Source organism: Radiomyces spectabilis (genome assembly GCF_025331425.1).
Source record: "Radiomyces spectabilis strain NRRL 2753 chromosome Unknown BYT42scaffold_1, whole genome shotgun sequence".
NCBI classification, from domain to species: Eukaryota; Fungi; Mucoromycota; class Mucoromycetes; order Mucorales; family Radiomycetaceae; genus Radiomyces; species Radiomyces spectabilis.
The window spans coordinates 929228-946779 of NW_026251926.1; the positions used below are offsets into that span (position 1 = coordinate 929228).

At 43.5% G+C, this 17552-nt stretch overlaps 6 protein-coding genes across 6 annotated transcripts; 2 read left to right on the forward strand and 4 right to left on the reverse strand.

Moving 5' to 3' along the window:
- Positions 1-388: 388 nt before the first annotated feature.
- On the reverse strand, positions 389-1372 carry BYT42DRAFT_551618 (uncharacterized protein). Its single transcript, XM_051566284.1, has one exon. The coding sequence runs from the start codon at positions 1262-1264 to the stop codon at positions 677-679; it is 588 nt and encodes a 195-aa protein (XP_051428134.1). The 5' UTR covers positions 1265-1372; the 3' UTR covers positions 389-676.
- Positions 1373-2640: 1268 nt separating this feature from the next.
- BYT42DRAFT_601229 (small nuclear ribonucleoprotein Sm D2) lies at positions 2641-3440 on the forward strand. The gene is made up of 4 exons (XM_051571024.1): positions 2641-2794; positions 2858-3071; positions 3144-3249; positions 3322-3440. Exons 1-4 carry the CDS (start codon positions 2790-2792, stop codon positions 3339-3341), a joined length of 345 nt encoding a protein of 114 aa, XP_051428135.1. The 5' UTR covers positions 2641-2789; the 3' UTR covers positions 3342-3440.
- On the reverse strand, positions 3441-9193 carry BYT42DRAFT_551620 (uncharacterized protein). Its single transcript, XM_051566285.1, has 17 exons — positions 8995-9193; positions 8775-8904; positions 8574-8691; positions 8393-8505; positions 7299-8270; positions 7107-7151; positions 6833-7040; positions 6115-6770; positions 5926-6042; positions 5787-5864; positions 5463-5729; positions 5254-5400; positions 5044-5181; positions 4643-4991; positions 4524-4575; positions 4274-4466; positions 3441-4216 (listed from the first exon to the last, which is right to left on the reverse strand). Exons 1-17 carry the CDS (start codon positions 9063-9065, stop codon positions 3743-3745), a joined length of 4128 nt encoding a protein of 1375 aa, XP_051428136.1. The 5' UTR covers positions 9066-9193; the 3' UTR covers positions 3441-3742.
- Positions 9194-9318: 125 nt separating this feature from the next.
- On the forward strand, positions 9319-10999 carry BYT42DRAFT_551629 (uncharacterized protein). Its single transcript, XM_051566286.1, has 2 exons — positions 9319-10209; positions 10290-10999. Exons 1-2 carry the CDS (start codon positions 9466-9468, stop codon positions 10902-10904), a joined length of 1359 nt encoding a protein of 452 aa, XP_051428137.1. The 5' UTR covers positions 9319-9465; the 3' UTR covers positions 10905-10999.
- A 174-nt stretch (positions 11000-11173) lies between these two features.
- Positions 11174-14911, reverse strand: BYT42DRAFT_12921 (uncharacterized protein). Its single transcript, XM_051562184.1, has 5 exons — positions 14646-14911; positions 14548-14573; positions 14438-14471; positions 14079-14364; positions 11174-13957 (listed from the first exon to the last, which is right to left on the reverse strand). The coding sequence occupies exons 1-5, from the start codon at positions 14860-14862 to the stop codon at positions 11221-11223; spliced, it is 3300 nt and encodes a 1099-aa protein (XP_051428138.1). The 5' UTR covers positions 14863-14911; the 3' UTR covers positions 11174-11220.
- A 160-nt stretch (positions 14912-15071) lies between these two features.
- On the reverse strand, positions 15072-16754 carry BYT42DRAFT_551634 (CDP-alcohol phosphatidyltransferase-domain-containing protein). The gene is made up of 7 exons (XM_051566287.1): positions 16545-16754; positions 16317-16467; positions 16087-16248; positions 15903-16029; positions 15738-15823; positions 15500-15660; positions 15072-15417 (listed from the first exon to the last, which is right to left on the reverse strand). Exons 1-7 carry the CDS (start codon positions 16670-16672, stop codon positions 15327-15329), a joined length of 906 nt encoding a protein of 301 aa, XP_051428139.1. The 5' UTR covers positions 16673-16754; the 3' UTR covers positions 15072-15326.
- Between the last annotated feature and the right edge of the window lie 798 nt (positions 16755-17552).

The following is a 17552-nucleotide window of genomic DNA, read 5'->3' on the forward strand; positions in this document are numbered from 1 at the left end:
TAACCAATGTATTGATCTTTGTTTTTGTTCGCCTTTAGAACTTGGATGTGGCTGACTTGCATCGTTCTTATAGTGGTGAATTTTAGAGTTTAGGGTTTTCAGCGATTAGAAATTTTGTTTGTGTTACTTGATGATGAAATTGAAGATGCACACGTGCGATCGTCATTGAAATAAAAAAGATGAATATTTGGAGGAGCGGACCTATTTCAGTCAAGTGATAAAATCATGCATGTTTCCTCACAATGTTTTGATGACTAAATGTTGACGGGTTCAAGCGACACATCAAGATTGAAAACTTCCCGAAAAAAATAGTGACAACGCCACCATGTTCACAGTGATACGTTGCCCAAAATCGGCTATTTAACGAGAAAAAAAAGGGGGTGACATGGTGAATGTTGTATATTTCTGATTTATTTTATTTTTTATATGTCCGATTCACAAAAAGCTAAAACTTTCAATAGAGACTGTTTCTCCCTTCATCCAATGTATTTCGATATGCCCACGTTCAAATTGAGACTTTTTCTTTCAATGACTTCAAAACTGTCCCTCACAAAGCCAGCATGGTCTGGGAAAAAATAAAATAAAAAAAAGGTCGCCATTTTTCTTGTTGCAGTTCCGTTTGAGTTTGCCAGAGAGTGAGTGTGTGAGTGAGCGAGTAATATTGATATCTTTTATATTAGATGGAAACATCTTCAATTTCTTTCAATGCGTTTTGCAATTCTTCGCTTTCGTGATCGAAACGTAATCCTGTTTGAAAGGCTTCTGCTGCTTCCTCGGCTCGACCTAATCCGTAAAGAGCCTTGCCTTTTCTAAACCAACCCTTGCTCCATTCACGCTTGAGCCGCGTCACCATTTCCGCATCCACATAAGCATCGACATAGTTCTTCAACGCGAGATGGGCAGCAGAGCGATTGCTGAGTACCGGCGCCAGTTCTTCACGAACGTACTGAAATGCAAGAGGTTCCCACAAAGGACGAGACCACGACAGGTCGACGGCCATGGTATAGAATCGAATAGCTTCATCGTAATTGCCCGTCTTGAAATGCTTGTTACCTTCTTCCTTGAGCCGAGTCACCTGAGCATTGCGCACGGGATTAGGTGCATTGGGTGGCGGTAATTCCTTCACGTGTTTCAATGTGGTGGCAAGAGCATTGTGGTCAGCCCAATCCACATTGCAGGCTTGACATTGATCAGCTCCGTGAGCTTTGCAAAGAATCCGTTCACCATCATTGGTGACGGTGACATCCCAACAGACTTGTGCCATATCTTTCGAGAGTTTTTATGTGGGTTTTGGTATCCTTGTTACAGAGAGAAAAAGAGTCTCGATACAAAAGCAAAAAGAACAAGAAGAAGAAGAAGAAGTGCACTGACTCGACTCTCTTTTTTTCCCTTTGAAATTTTCTGTCACCAGTTATTTCGTTCCCCGTCCCACAGGTGGCACCACCACCCTCATCGATCACCGTTCGTCCAATCGTAGACTGTAACATCTACAGGCCCTGTGTTTAATTTTTTATCATTTTCTCGATGACTATGTAAGTGAATTTGGAGTATGTCTAGCACTGAGCACCAAAAGGAGTGGTAGCCGATATGGGAAATCAAAACGGTATCCAGTAGCATTGCCTCTCAATACAAGCAATCTCGTGGATAATGTGTTTTTGGTCAAAACTATCCCCAAACACTAGATATATATACAGGTGCTTATGGGTTTTGACGTTTAAATTACTTGTGATGCTATTTCAGTTAACATAAAAGAACTGATCAGAGGGAATATGTCTTTTGCTAAATCCGCACTGCTCGATTTACCATGCGCTTCGGTCTTTCTGAAGCTCGAAATTTTGCCCAAATGGCTACTTTTAATACTATATTATATCCACACCTACCGTGCCAAGAAAGCTTTAACATCACCGACAAACAGAGTAACCGTTGAGTGCGTGTGATTGACATGGCTCTCGGAACTTTTTTTTTCATCAGTTAGTGCCCTTCTGTCCAGTCAAATGATATCTTCTACTTTTCACTCGCAAGTTACTGTCTATCATTATTCGCTTATGTATTTCGAGAAATACAAGCGCTTTAAATTGGCGAAACGGAAGATAAAACTCTAGGTGGATTATTACAAAGAGTATAGGGTTGATGTCATGCCAAGATGTGATCTGATCACAGAAGTGCGAAAAAGGAAATTCCATAAAATGGCATGGCTATCATGTCAACAGAATTCGATCTCAACCCTTGGTCAACATTGATGCGCTGCCATGAGTCTCACGATATATCATACCATCGCACACAGAATGGATGTTCAGCCCGCGATGCAAGTTGTGCTTTACAGTCCAACTTTTGAAATCTAATGAGAATATTTGATTTTTATCATGTGTATAGTTGATAGAGCTGATGATTAGATTGTCCACATTGGAAAAATTGTTATCTTGCGAAAAAGAACGAATATACCGAGGCGAAGTAAACCACCAGTCAACGACTTGTTTCCCTTTCCCCAGCAATTACTGCAAACTTTTCAGATACAGTATACCGGTATATCAACAAAGAATATAACATCAGCTCATTAAACCTATATTTTAATAGAGCGTTTTTTTTTGGCCTTGACATCGCCACTTTTTAACTACATGATCATTGCATAGTATAGCACACCAGCCAACGGAACGCAGGCAGGTCCGATTGCCTCTAAATTTTGGATCTCCGGTAGCACGTCACTGCTTTTTACTTTTCGGTTTTGCCGCTTTTGAGATTTTTTTTTTCTAGCTGCGTCAGTCTGCCTTGCCATCTACGAGTCACCGAACATGAGGTGAGCATTTGAACGGATAGATTGCCATGAAAGAAACCATGGAGACTGATTTCATCCTATTAGCACAATAGCAAACAAACCACGATCTGAAATGACCGAGGAAGAGCTCCGTCAGCAGGAGGAAATGGAGTTCAACACAGGCCCTCTTTCTGTTTTGCAGCAAGCAGTGAAGAACAACAATCAGATCTTGATCAGTTGCCGTAACAATCACAAAATGTTGGCTCGTGTGAAGGCTTTTGACCGTCACTGCAATATGGTCTTGGAAAACGTCAAAGAGGTATTGGAATTTGCATTTCCATACTCCTCACTCACTGAATGAAATTGTAACCGTGTCTCCCTTTTCTCATAGATGTGGACCGAAACACCTAGAACCGGAAAGGGCGCCAAAGCCAAGCCTGTGAACAAGGATCGCTTTGTCAGTAAAATGTTCCTTCGCGGTGATACCGTAGTTTTAGGTAATGTGCTCATCATGTTCGTGATCGTTCCAATGTTCTTCTCCAAGCTAATATTTGACTGGAATACTGTAGTGTTGCGCAACACGGTATAAATACAAGTTCTTTTTTTTTATTCTTTCCTGTCTCTTCGCTACGCTGATGTTTTCCATCATTTTTATTCATTCAGTATAAAGTCACCTGTTCTTTGAAGCACTCATTTTTTGGTTGTTTATTGGCCTCGATTCGCTGCAGCTGGTATAGTGTGATGGTAATTCAGGATGCGGACACAGCTTTCGATACAGTGTAGTACGATGACACACGTATTGGATGGAAGGGAATAAGAAAAGGACGTTTTTGTGAAACGTGTGATGGGGAAATATGTTATATTTATGAAATTTAAACATTTTGTGCTTGGTTTGGATGCAACAACGAAGTGACGTGTGTGTGGTATGGATAACGGGCGACGTGGGGATGAATCGGACATGGGATGGTAGTGATTTTGGTATAGAGCGTATTAAATCTGTTCTGGTACAGAATAAGGTTCAACGGGTAATGTAGACGGTGACTGGAAGTAACCGGTGCTCCTACGCCGTTCCTGGTTTTTTGCTGTGGGGGATATAGAAGGAATATAGCTGTGTACAATGTTGGAAGTGGAGAGTGAGAGTGAAAATGGATTGCGGTTAATGTTGGATCGACTGGTATCGGGAAGAGAAGAAGGCGACATCGTTTCTGTCGACGAGATTTCCTTGCGGATACTGGCTAACCCGGTGTCGGTGGATATTGCCTTGGATAATGGAATTGGATGTTGCACCGAAGACCAATGCTGGGATGCAGGCTTGGGAGGAGGAGCGGACGCCGCTTCTTCTTTTTGCTTTTCATGCCGGTGTAGTTTTCGATACGCACGTTGTCGACTGTGACGCCAATGTTCAACATCCAGTTGGAAAAAGGTCGCACCATCCGCAAGTCCGTAAGGATTGGTTTCCGGATCCTAATGCACTATGTGAGTCGAAAACGTTTAGTATAGTACTTATCCGTCTCGTTTTACCTGAAAAGTGACCACACACTCGGTGATGGAAGTGATGCGTGCCACGATCCATTCGTCGGTCTGCATTTGTCCTATGACGCTTTCAGAGGGTTTCAAGAAATAGTAGGGAGCATTGATGTTGAATGCCGCCCAAGGTTTTCCCGAGGTGTTGCTGCGTGTAGGTAAAAACAAGGCAACATCGCCTACTTTGAAACTAGCCAGACGCGTGAATTTTATTGATTAATGTATTCTGCTGCTTCAAGTCACTTACTTGCGAAAAGCAATCTTTTCATGGGTAGTCACCACCAACTTGTTGTATTTTTCTATCGAGCAAAACAAGTCGGATTTAATTTCCCCGTGTCCTTTTATTTCTATTTACTCTTTTCTTACCTTTGAGTTGTTTGTATTCTTTTTGCCAACGTCGGTTATAATCACGAGCTTCCCTAATGGATTTGCCGACAGAGGAGACGAACAGTTTATGATCAATGGCATTTGCAGCATCCATGATCATCTCGCATGCAGCGATATCAAAGTTGGGCAATGGTTCGAGCGAGTCAGAGACACCGATATGGCTACCCGGCAACTGCAATTGTTCGATCAGTTCTTTGATGATAAAAATAATGAACTCTTCGAGTTTTTGGGCCATTCGGATTGCCAATTGGTAAGCTTCTGCGTACTCGATTCCCTGTAGCATTGCCGGTGGAGGAGACCTCTTGCTGTCATGATCGTGTCGGGATTCCTATGACCCGCTCTCAGTTCATCTGCTGATAAAAAACGCCAGTACGCCATACCTTTGTTTGTTTGTGCAAGGCTTGGTCAAATTCTTGTAGTAGCGTCAGGATGTCTATGTCTCCGTTCACCGATCTATCGAGATGTTTGTCCCACAGTTCGATGACTGCTGTGCGAATGGCTTCTTGCCCAGCCATCATCTATTATTTCGAATTTGTTTTGTAAATCATGTCTTTCGACAGCCGATACAACCGAGATGGTTTTTTTTTTACCTCCTCGAGCCATTTCTGTTTCTCCATCCAATCATTTTCTGCCTTGGCGACCATTTCCCTGGCCTGGGCTAATCGCTGCTTGATGTCTTCTCGGGCTTGTTCACTATTGCCCTTTTCCAACGACAGCATCTGAATTTTATTTTCCATCTAACAACATCAGTTTGAGCAACAAGCGCTGGTATTGTGTTTGAGGGTAACAGTGTCGTTACCTCTATCTTTTCTGCGGCCGCTTGCTGCGTTATTGCATCATGATCCGACTGTACCCGAGTCAGTTGCATGTCAAGGTCGTTCTTTTCCTGTCGGACAGCTTGTAGCTGTGTTTCCATTATCTGTCGTTGCTCTAGTTCAATGCGCAGTCGGTCATTAAACTCCTCCATTTCCTCCTGATGGGCTCGCTTCAAATCTTGGATTTCCTCATAATGCTTGGCTTTCAGTTTCTCGCATGTACGCTTGTGCTCTTCCAATACATCTTGCATCTGTGAGCAAGCTTTCAGTAAGATGTGTACTGGCGTTTCCAAAGTTCTCCTCTTTACCCTTCCACGTAATTCGTCTTCGACGCTGGCAATACGTATATCGGCCAAATTATCCTTGATTTGCGCTTCTTTCAACAACTAAATAGATTGCCCTCATTATTTTCCTATTCGTATGCGTTTCCACCGTCAATCCGCTTACACTCTTGCGATTTTCCTCGTAGGTTTGTCGCTCTTCGTCCAGCAATTGCTCAAGCTCTTGGATTTGTAGTCGCATATCTTCTTTCTCATGCTCGTTCTGAACCCGATACGCATCTGCCTAAAAATTCATCCATTGTGTTTGTTGGCCTAGTCGACTGAAATTCCAAGAATAAGAAAAAGAAAGGCCTACCTTTTCCTGTTCTTCAATCAACTGTCCATGCATCTTATTGATAAACGTTTCGCGTTGATAAACCGTATCCTGCAGCTGTTGAATTTCTTTTTTCATTTGCGCAATAAGCTGATCCTTGTCCGTCGGAGAAGGTGAATGTCCGATATCCAGAATCTTGTCCTTTCCACCTTCCACTACCGAATAAGCAAAGGAGTCATTGGAAGAAACAGTGAAACGGTCCCCTTCGTCGGCATCTTTTGATCGGAGCTCTGGCGTCATGTTCAAGTTTTTCTGCAACGTACGCTCCAGTGAGGCGATTTTGGCTTCGTAATCTTTCAACTGATTTTCCGCATTGTACGATGCGTGAATCGGAGATACTGAGTCAGCCAAAGGCGATACCATTCGTCTGCTAGTGCCGCCCATGGACTTGGGAGGTTGAGGAATAGAGAACATGTCTTGGACATCTTTGAGGAAATCGACTTTGAGGCCATCCAATTTCTTGTTCATATCATGCAATACACTTAGAAAGTTGTCGCCATTGAGCCATCTTTTGGATTTTGACCGCAGTGGAGTGGACTGGTCCATACTGGTGGATTGATACAATGATTTCCCCTTGGCTTTTGATATTTTGGAAAAGGCTGAATGGCCATAAAATTGACTCAACAGGGTGATGTAATCTAGAATAACTGTGAGACTCTCCGATGACAAGCCTCTTTTAAAAGACTGGTAACCATTTTACCTAAAATGTCGTCGCGTTCAATTTCCGGATACTTTGATTTGGCGCAAATAGTCGAGATTTCGCAATGAGAGGCCGAATCTTCCAATGCGACAAAGTTAAAGGGCAAGATGGGGGCAATATCGTGACGAAAGGTCTGTCTTCGTTTTTCTTCTTGATCACGGTATCTGGCCAGCAGATCAGCTACCATATCGGCGTTTTGTATCAGCAACTAAGGACAAAAATTCATCAGTTAGTAAGTGAGTCAAGTGCTGTGTAAAAGGTTCAAACCACTTACTTTCATGTATTCATTTCGTCGTACGAGTTCTATTAACAAAGCGCCCTTTCACCAAGGGACGAACATGTATAAATTAGACGATCGGATGGCAAGGTTCCAAAAAAAAATAGATAGAAAAAGAAAAAGGGAAAAATAAGCAAAAGATGAGTTAAACACACGTTTTGATAGTTTTGTTGTCATTGGTATATTTACATAGGCAAATAGGAGTTCACGGGGTGATTCGAGGCCGTGGTGGCCGTTGGTTTGTTTTAATTCGGAGAGATCTTTATTAGCTGTTTCGAGTCGTGGGGTTACAGCGGCGATCTCACTTTGCAACTGAGAGACGGTGTTCATGTTCTTGAGAAAACTCTCGATCGCGCAGCGCTTCTTCCACGCCAAATCGTTGACCCGTTGTCGTATGCTGGCTTCGTAGTCTGATAATTTGGGGAGATAATCACGTACATGGATCTCGGCCAGGTGACTGAATGCTTCCAGGGTTTTCTTGGCATGCGATGATAAACCGTTGGTCGATGGGCTACTATTGATGTTTCTTGCATGCGCGGCGGTCGTGTTGAGTGTCAGTGAAGAGAGCAGGGACTGAAGTGGAATATTCAACAGTTCCGAGATCTTGCTGTAGATTCGGCCAAGGTCGCGTTTGATTTTGTCGCGCAGAAACTGGGCCTTGTTTAGCATTTCCTGGATATCGGATAACGTGGTGTCCAAGGATTGCAGATCGTGATCTTCCGCCATTTGTCTGTGTAAATCGGATTCCCAAGCCTCTAAATCGGAGGCCAAGTTGCGCAACTCTTGGAGTTCGGCTGTCAAATGATCGCAACGTTTCAGCGTATCGTCCTTCACGTGCTCAATGGCTGCGTCATTGATAAAGTGAACAAGGCGGCCTTGGCCCTTGACAATCTCGGGGTCGTTGATATGTTGAAGGATCTGAGGATGAATTTGGATATGGCGCAGAATGCTGAGATCGATATTGACGGCGTCCAACAATGCCGTGTGTCTGGCCAGTTCTTTATCCGCGGCTGTAAAAAGAGTTTGAATGCCTTGTTTGGCAAACCGGTTGTGTGACTCGAGATTGGTCAACGCCACATTGAGTGCCATGGTTTGTGATTTTTGTTCCGTTACGATCGTCTGTGCAAGTTGTGTATGCAAGTTCGCCGTTTTTATGAGTGACTAGAATTTTGGTGTTAGTCTGTTTATCCATGTCGGTGGGATAAAACGAAAAAGACCACATGTGGACCCACGGGAAAAAAAAAAAAAAAGGGAGGATATCTATCATGTTGATGCGGACTTACCTGACAATAGACATCGAAACTGCTGAAAAGTGATAAATACAATTCGCAGGATTGTGATACCGTGAGTTTTTCAATGGATCGTTTATGATTCAAAGCTTGTAAAGCTCGTAATGCTAAACAGGAAAACAGATTTTCAGGTCAGGTTTCAATGATGGGAGAAAAACTGCGACAGGGCATTTACCATCAAAAGGTGGCACTTTGGGTTCCAATGTCGGTGTTTCCACGTCTAAAAGTGTAGCTATTTCCTCCGGTGAGCTCCCCAGATAGTGACGATCATAACAAAACACGATATATTCGTCCTGTCAAGGAACACACCATCGGAAATAAATTCGCGTTTAGTATAAGTGTTGATTTTTTTGCTTTTGAAAAGCTTATCTGTCACCTGTCCGGTAGCGTGAAGTACATCGCTAAACTGATCTTGTCGGACTTGAGTACCATAACTTGTCATGAGGATCTGACTGTCGGCAGGGACACCTGTACATCGTTCAAGTTCCTTTTTCAAATCGTCTAGTCTAAAATGAAGAAAAACGTTTATTAAACAGCAGGGTCACAATGGCGGGCATAATTGCTCATGGGGACATTGGTGGGAGGCGGGGCCTTACGTGCGAAAGGTATCCAGTGCGGTACTGCGCCAGTTGATTTGCTGGCCTGTTTCGGCCCGATAAACCTTCATAGTAAAAAGAAAAAAAGAGGGTATATTGTACGAACAGAGAACTTATGGCGTGTGCAGCTACGTACGAGTATGGTAATTGTTTAGAAGAAGGAAAAAAAAAGAAAGAAAGTAAGGGAGAGAGATGAGGGGAAGGGATTGCTGAGAAAAAAAAATGCATGACAGAAAATGCAATAAAGCAGGTGACTGTCTCAGAGCTCCAAATTTTGTATGACCGGCCCCATCAGCACTTTTTTTTTCTTTCTTTTTTGGTCCCTTTCTCTTTATCATTTTCTTTCTTCATTGCTCTTTTTTATCATTTTCATCTATTTGCCCTTTTTTTATATATAGTTTTCCTTTCCAGCCGCTTTTTTTTTCTTGCTCTTCACACACAGATCTTTCAATAGTTTTTCATTTTTTGCTGATGTCCGATGTTACTTTACCACCTCTGAAAACCGTCCTTTCACTGCAACCATGCAACGATCGCACTGTCGAGTCACCATCATCGGCTAGTTCAAGTTACACAAATCATCAAAATCCTGTGCTTCTCTTCCATAGCCATTCGCAACTGAATTTACCTCCGCTGGCCACACAACCACCATCAACCTTACCCACCAATTTATCGTCATCCGCAGCACCATCGAAACCAAATTCAACTGCTGCGCAACCTATCAATATCAATAGCAACAATGTTGCTGCTGCGACAACCGAACCATCTTTGCCTTCAAAACTACACATGTTCTTTAGTTATCAGAATGACCACATTGCCACCGCCCTTGACGGTCCCTCGTTTTCGAAAAACTCCTCACTTCACACTCCGGCGGGTACTTTATCCAATCGAACGACGAAAACCGACGAAACACACCCATCCTCTTCTCAAAACAGTAATCCTTCCTCCACATTTATAAATACCACCACCAACGATCATGCAATTCCAACCACCGCCAATGCGGAGGATTGTACTCACAATGCGGGCATGAACCGACGAAGGAAATACCGTCGTAGTAGTGAGAGCAATGACGTGAGAATGATCAAAGATTCCAACCACCGACGACCCCCACGTACCTCCGCCAAAGACGAACCCGATGATCCTACCAAAACAGACATTGACAAACACATACGAGCCATGAATTGGTACCAGAAAATGCAGCTGTCAGACGACATATGGGTACGTTCTTGTCCCGCCAAACTATGTCTTCGTTATTTATCTCCAAGGGTCATCATTAATTATTATTTTTCGTCCCTCAGAACGAAACCTGCGACTTGTTTCTCTGCGTCCGAGAAACCAAAACACTGAAAAGCCGCGGTCCCAACCGAAAATGCATCCACATCCTGGCTTCCATCTTGTACATCCTTTGTCGTAAATACAACAATCCTCGTACTTTTGCCGAAATATGTACCGCGGCCGGTATCAAGAAACATGAAATTGGTGTGTACTATCGTTTGATGCTTAAATTACTTGAACCGACTGGATTCACCACCAGCGGTTTACGGACCACCGATATCGAAGAGTTCCTAAAGAGATGGTGCAGTAACCTTCACCTGGAAGATTGGGTCGCTCGAGCAGCGATGCATGTCTTTCAGCGCGCTTACGAACTCAACCTGATGGCTGGCAAATGTCCCATTTCCATTGGTGCCGCCAGCATTTGTTTATGCTGTCAAGGATGGCAATCGTCTCCAGAAAATGATCGCGAGACAGCCAATGACGCCCAAGCAAATCTGTGGCGAGATCAACGTGACATTGCCCTTGCAGCAGGGGTTGTATCAGTTACCCTCATCACTTGTTATCGAGTGCTGTGGCAGCATCGATCATTGCTATTTCCCCAATGGTTTATAAATAAAATATGTCTCCATCCAGAGTAAACATTCATATCTCTTGTTATTCCCATGTTCAATGTAAACTAGTGACTGCCACCTTATACCATCTAGCATGAAATAAAAATAAAAAAATAACCGTCTCCTGATTGTTTGTTTGCATCATATATTAAAAAAAAATTACAAGGCAATGATCAGGGTAACAGACGCCTTTATGCCGACATTGAATGGAATATACTTACTGGCCATGCTCATGTATCAAATGGTTTGACAAAAAAGACATGAACCAAAATGATTTTATTTTTTTTCGTTTTGCATTAATCAAATGATATATAAGAGTGGTGATATTGGCAAGTCCAAGATATTAAAAGCACATAAATTTGCTCCTTTTATGCGTCATCATCAATGTGTCTAATCGATCTTCTAGAATGGCTCGCGCCTTTTCCGCCTTTTCTTTCAACAGTCGTTCCTGATGCAACCGTGACTCTAGGTGTTGCCGATTGCCTTCCGCTTCTTGCTCGAGACGCACAATGTGTTCTTTCAACATTTGCAGTTCACGATCATTGCTGTGTTTTTCGTGTAATAACACGTCCAATTGTTTCTTTGTTTCTCTCGTTTTGGACTCGGAACGAGATAACTGCGTTTCCAGCTTGCCAATGATGTGTTGGTGGGCCCTGATATCACTGTCGGCCTGATCAATGATCCGTTGGTAACTGGTTCGCGAACTTTCGCCATCTTCCATCACCGAATGACTGGTGCCCGTGGGGATCGGTGTACTCGCACTGGATCGGATAGGGTACATGGGCATGGTGTCAGGAATCGGAGGAAGTGGATTGGAGGGCGGTGGAGACGGTGCAAATGACATGGGTGACATGGCCCGGTCATGGGCCCCTGGTGGTGGTGGCTGTGATTGAGAAACGGACCGCAAGCTTGGGAACGATCGCAACCCCGAGTCAGACGATACCGAATGGATCGATCCGCGCTGCTTGGGCGTGGTATCCCCTTGATCTTCCCGTCTTTTGCAGCTCATGGTCTCAGACGGCGGGGGTGACAGAGACCGGACCGACATTTGAACGGATCGAGAAGGCGACGTGGGTCGGCTCGTGATGGACTTGTCCTGGTCCCGATATCTGGTGGCTCGGCCATAATCAAGAAGCATGTGTCGCGGTGATTTCATATCCGGAGACCTTACACGATAGTTTGGCATAGTAGGCAAGTGATCCGACATGGATCGGAAAGACGAGTCTTCCAACGATCCGGGGCCGTGCAGTCCGTGCGACTCTCTCCGAAGCGAATCAATGATTCTCTGCTGAGCTGCAATGGTGTGACGCGACGTTTCCAGATCGTTCAATGCAATCTCGTAACTGGCTTCAAAGTCTTCCTGTTCCGTCTGTTTGGCTTTTTCAAGCGCCTTGATCTTGTCTTCCAATTTCTCAATCATGCCTGTGTGATCATTCGCGCGGACCAGCGCGCGTTCCTCCTCCATGGTTTGTTCCAATGCTTGAATCTTTTTCTCAAAAGCCGCCGATTTCGCCAATTCTCGTACAAGGTTGTAGTGCACTTGTTCCGCCTTTTGTTTGTCCGTGCTCATCTGTTCCACCGTAGCATCCAGTTCCTCCACACGACTTTCCAGAGCGCGTGTCCGCTGCTGATCAATGAGCGACACTTTTTGTTGCTTTTGCAGTGTGTCCACCAACATCTCCTGCTCGTTCAAACGCTGCTTAAAATCCATGATCTCGCTTTTCAAACGCGCATTGTCCGTTTCCAAGATTGCCACCATCTCCTGGTACTCCTTTTTGCGTTGGCGAAAAGCATGCTGTTGATCTTCGTACGTGGTATACAATTGGTCAAATCGATCATCCTGATGCTGAAGTCGGTGATCAATGTACCGGATCGTCATTTCCAGTCGCTGGCGTTCCTTCACCATGGATGAAACTTGTCGTTGCAAATCTTGTGATTGCTCTTGCCATTTCTCTTTTCTCTCGATTTCTTCCTTCCAACACTTTTTCAAGTGGTCGATTTCGCCATCACGCTGGGTTAGTTGTTGACATAGGTTCGCAGTGTACGTGTCCATCTCTGCTTGTTTTCGCTCCAATCCAACAATCATGGCCGTTTGACTTTTCTCCAGCGCTCGATACCGTGCGAGATCCAATTTGCAACGTTCCAATTCCTCCAACCGTAATCTCAAACTAATTTGCGTGCCCTGTTCGTTTTCCCACATATGCTTCCGTAACACGGCATTGTTCTCCTGAGCATCCGCCAGTTGGTCGTGGTAGATCTGTTCTTTTTCTTTGCATATATCGTATGCTCGTTTCAATCGTTCGATTTCCTGCGTCATCTCCTTTTCCATCGATACAGCAGCTTGATCGACTTTTTGCTTATACTGTTCATGCTGATACAGCAGATCGTTCCACAGTTTTTCCCATTGCATATTCTGTGAATATACTTCTCGAAGTTCATGTTCCCGTTCTTTAAGCGATCCATCCATGGTGGCGACCGTCCTTTCCAGTTCGGCGATTTGTTCACTTTGCAGTGCTCGAGCATCCATCAGTTCCTGCTGGTTCTTTTGATAGTCAAGCAATTCCAAGCGAAGTTTCCGCACCATGTCTGTATCATTGCCATCGCTTATCGGTTCGTCTTGTTCTTTTACTGCTTTGCCAAAACATTCAAGCGTGGCGACGGTTTCGGCTAGATCGGCTTCGTGGATACTGATACACGCTATCACCAGCATAGGACACCGTTCATCGGCCGCCATTAAATTGTGATACATGGATGGCATTGTCGGAAACTGACAAAGGGTTTCTGTCACCGCCTTGACACTATCGGTAGTAAGGATAAAGTGAAGATGGGATTGCTTGACGGTCCATTCGCCTTCGGTATCCTTTCGCTTGTTCCGTGCTTGCTTTTCCATTTGACCAATGATCTCTTTGACACTGGGGGAGCTGTTTGCACGCAAAAAGCTTCCCTGTTGCCGTCGCAAAGGTGTGGATTTGGACCCATCGTTTTTGGGTTTACTGATCCACACTTCTTGTTTATACAAAATCGAAAATATACAATGCGACGAGTTGTGTAACCGTCGTTTCATTCCTTGATTAAAAAATCTAGTGATGTTCTCGTAAGTCAAAAAGTGACCAAATCACAGAATAGAAAAAAAAATTGTGTGCTGATGATGTAGGATGATGTAGGAAAGAGAGTAAGCCAAATCAGGAAATTTTCACCCACCTTTTCATATCATGCGTGCTGGACACTGTCCGTTCCAGGCAATGATCAATGACCTTTGTATCACCGAGCAAATCGTAGACGTGATCATTATGTAATTCCACCATGCACACCTTGAATGTGTAACGATGATCCGTCAAAGAAGTGGTGGTTCGAAGATCGATCATGGAAGTGGTTCGAAGTCGCACTGGACGGGCCTGCCGTCCATGGGTATGTAACGTATTTACACTGCGACCGGTTTTCTCGCCGTACTGTTGAAATAACACATCGCTCGCATAACTAATCAAGTCTGTGCCATGGCAGTTTTTTCCGTGAGTTTACACTGTATGAAAGACTAAGAAAACCTAACGGATCTCACTTACCACTGTGACTCTGCTCGATGAACCTCAACGGTCCCTGCCAATTCACGCACACTTCAGTATCTCCGCAAATAAAATTTTAAAAAAGAAACGGGGAAAATTTAAAGTTTTACCTTGGTGATAATAGAAGCATCATCACCTAGAAGACGAAAATGCAAAAATTGAGACGATGGTTCCAAATAATTATTCAAAGAGACAATTTTTTTTTTACCTTCCAAGAATCGATTGACCATGTTACATGTGGTGTCAAGAAGGGATGTGGATGTCGGATCGAGCAATGTCACGGAACTGTCAATAGTGAAACGTTTTTGAAAAGGAGCGAGAATCAACGTGTCGTTTTGTTTTGTCAAAAAGGAGCATGTCTCGCTGTGGCCATGATCGTCATTGGACATGCCGCGCACCACTACAAACATGGAACAATGGGTCATGATGGGGATGGAGCGAAAACGAAAGAAAAGAAAAAAAAGAAAGACCCAGGCACCTACCCAAGCGCGTGTTGTCTGGATTAATATAACTGGCCGGCATCAATGTTTTGTAAGATTCACCCGCATGCATAATCAACAGCGAGACAAGGCATCCAAATTAAAGAAATTGATCCAAAAAAAAGGAGGGGCAAAGAGAAGGGGGGGGGGGAGTGAAAAAAAAAAAAAAATCTTGATAGGCAACACAAAATCATGGAATACATGGAATACCCCATATGATTGCCCAATCTCCGTCTGTCCATTTTTGTACCAATTTGAATGATTGGCTTTCAGTTTCCCAGATATAAAAAAAATAATTGACCATGCAGAGCGCAATTTTTGTTCATGCTTCACGGAGGCTGTGCCATATAAGGAAAGGTTTTTTTGTTCTGCTTTAAATGAGGATTTCAAAAGAAATTTAAAGGGAAATGCTAGTTTTTCGGTCGATGTAAAAGGCGGACAGCGTCCTTGGAGTAGATGTAACTTGCGCCCGACCAGACAGTGGTAGCACCGACCAACCAACTAGGCGACGCATTTGAAAATCAATGATCCAGTTCTTTGAACTAGACAACATGAGAGGAAAAAAAAAAAAGAAGTGACTTACTGCATTCCGGTCATTAATTCGGCAGAAGGCATACCCACCGTGACCGAGGTGAGCGAAAATCCCATCAACAGTAACTGCAACGCCGTATTCACTTTGCTGATCATGGTCGGTCGTACTTCGGCCGAGGGTATGGAGAAATCAAAGTAACGTATAAGAGTTTTCTAACATAAAGAACAAAAAAAATCCGGTCTAAGCAGTGCTTCCCTCTTCCTAATCTAAGCTCGTTATCGTAACTCACCGGTGCCGGGAGAGAAATGTATCGGTAGTAGAAGCTAGCAAGCACCAAGCCAACATCACGTCCCAGAATCACCGTAGCCAATGGAACTAGACACAATTGTTTCTATGGTTATTTTCCTCAAAAAAAAAAAAAGTCTCCCTTTTTATTTGGTCTCCTGTGCCTTACCTGGTATTACATTTTCCATGGCCAGGGTTACTGTCATTACTGTCATGAGCATTTTGTCGGCGGCAGGATCAATGATACTGCCGGTAAACGTTTTCATATTGTATCGTCGTGCAATGTATCCATCCAACTAGAGCTCCATGCATGAGTCATCTCTCCAATTCCTCCTTTTATCTTTTAGCCTCACCATATCGGTCAGTCCAGACAACGCAAACATGCCCAATGCGAAATTATAGTCGTGCTGCAAAATCAGGTAACCGATAAACGGAGCTGATAACAGGCGTCCAAACGTCAAGAAATTGGGAATTGTATAAATATTTTCCTTGGCGATCGGCATGGATTGTTTTAACTGGTCAAAGCATTCGCTTAAGTCATTGGTTCTTTGTTTCGCATCTCTCAGAGCAGACGAGCATGTACCTTGTTGAGCACTTCTTTTGTAGTGTCGGCTTTCTTTTGCAGTGCGTTTCGCTTGTCTGGCTCCGGGTTGCCCGAAGATAAAGGCGCTATCAGCACATGTCGTACATCGAAACCGCGACGCGATCGTAACTTTGATGCATGGAAAACAGATCTACAAAATAGTATTTTTTTTTGAGCTAATGAACGGGCCTCCGTGTTAAAGAGGTGTGTGGGGGGAAAAATGCTCACCTCGCCGTCTTTGGCAATGTCGCGAAATGGCACGACCGTTGCAGGGTAGCAGGCGTTATTCGATGTAATATCAATGTTTTAGGCACTTGTTTCGCGAAAGAAGCCATCGGTAACCGTAAAAGAAGCATTGTTGACGGCTTCAATTAGGACAAAGGACCGCCTGGCGACTTTTTTTTTTTTTTTTCTCAAGGACCAGCCAAAAAAAAAAAACGACAAAGAAATCGGGCAAGCGGTCGGACTTTGTGACTGGATTCAATCTTGACGAAAGATATGATATGAGCCGAGAAACAGTGATCAAAATAAGAGTAATGTAAATAGCCACATAAAAGTAAAAAAGATGTCATTGAGTTATTACAGCGCGGTTTATAAAAAAAGAAAAAAAAGATTCAATACAAAACATACGAAAGTAAAAGAGGTATTGTGTAAATAGTTGTAAGAGCACAGTAAAACATGGTGCAGTAGGCTTTTTGGAGGAGTGTTTAACTTCTTTTTGGTATTTTTTTTTCTCTCTGATATATTTTTTCAGTTTCTTGATGAAAATGATGGTTGTTTTTTTTCGCTTTTTTTTTTTTTTTTTTTTTTTTTTTTTTTTGTCTGGATGAATGGTGGGATCGGTGTGGTGGGAAAAAAAAAAGAAGAAATATCGTGCAGATTGGAACGCATGCTTATTTCCAGAATTGCCACGTTTTGCGTTTCGATTCTTTATCGGTCACCGATTTTGTCTAAGGACCAAATTATCAGATTCCTTGTTATGGTGGTACATCACGCTTTTTTTTTCATTAGAAATTGTTCAAACATACCTTATTCGCCTTGTCCTTCTTGAACAGAGTAAAGATACCCGACTTCTTTCGCTGTAGCGAACCATCCTTTAGTAATGATCGTTTCGCGGGTTTCTCTAACCCGGCCTTCTTTTCATCTGACCGATCCGTCGTGGCTGTCTTTGAATCCGACAAGGTGGAAGGTGCTTTTTCGGCCTTCTTGTCAGGCAAGGGAGGTTTCGCTTCTTCC

Bases quoted from the DNA above. Each gene is read 5' to 3' on its own strand.
- BYT42DRAFT_12921 (XM_051562184.1), bottom strand. From the start codon at position 14,862: ATGACCCATTGTTCCATGTTTGTAGTGGTGCGCGGCATGTCCAATGAC. The intron at 14,472-14,547 runs GTAAAACTTTAA...GTGAATTGGCAG, and splicing joins ATGCTTCTATTATCACCAAG to GGACCGTTGAGGTTCATCGA. The intron at 13,958-14,078 runs GTGGGTGAAAAT...GAACATCACTAG, and splicing joins AGCACGCATGATATGAAAAG to ATTTTTTAATCAAGGAATGA.
- BYT42DRAFT_551634 (XM_051566287.1), bottom strand. From the start codon at position 16,672: ATGCTTCTTTTACGGTTACCGATGGCTTCTTTCGCGAAACAAGTGCCT. The intron at 15,824-15,902 runs GTAAGGCACAGG...AATTGTGTCTAG, and splicing joins CATGGAAAATGTAATACCAG to TTCCATTGGCTACGGTGATT. The intron at 15,418-15,499 runs GTAAGTCACTTC...TGCGTCGCCTAG, and splicing joins GAATTAATGACCGGAATGCA to TTGGTTGGTCGGTGCTACCA.
- BYT42DRAFT_601229 (XM_051571024.1), top strand. The intron at 3,072-3,143 runs GTATTGGAATTT...CTTTTCTCATAG, and splicing joins TCTTGGAAAACGTCAAAGAG to ATGTGGACCGAAACACCTAG. The intron at 3,250-3,321 runs GTAATGTGCTCA...GGAATACTGTAG, and splicing joins CGGTGATACCGTAGTTTTAG to TGTTGCGCAACACGGTATAA.
- BYT42DRAFT_551629 (XM_051566286.1), top strand. From the start codon at position 9,466: ATGTCCGATGTTACTTTACCACCTCTGAAAACCGTCCTTTCACTGCAA. The intron at 10,210-10,289 runs GTACGTTCTTGT...TTCGTCCCTCAG, and splicing joins AGCTGTCAGACGACATATGG to AACGAAACCTGCGACTTGTT.
- BYT42DRAFT_551620 (XM_051566285.1), bottom strand. From the start codon at position 9,065: ATGAAGGTTTATCGGGCCGAAACAGGCCAGCAAATCAACTGGCGCAGT. The intron at 7,152-7,298 runs GTAAATATACCA...CCTTGGTGAAAG, and splicing joins GTGAACTCCTATTTGCCTAT to GGCGCTTTGTTAATAGAACT. The intron at 4,217-4,273 runs GTAAAACGAGAC...ATAGTGCATTAG, and splicing joins AGTGTGTGGTCACTTTTCAG to GATCCGGAAACCAATCCTTA.
- BYT42DRAFT_551618 (XM_051566284.1), bottom strand. From the start codon at position 1,264: ATGGCACAAGTCTGTTGGGATGTCACCGTCACCAATGATGGTGAACGG.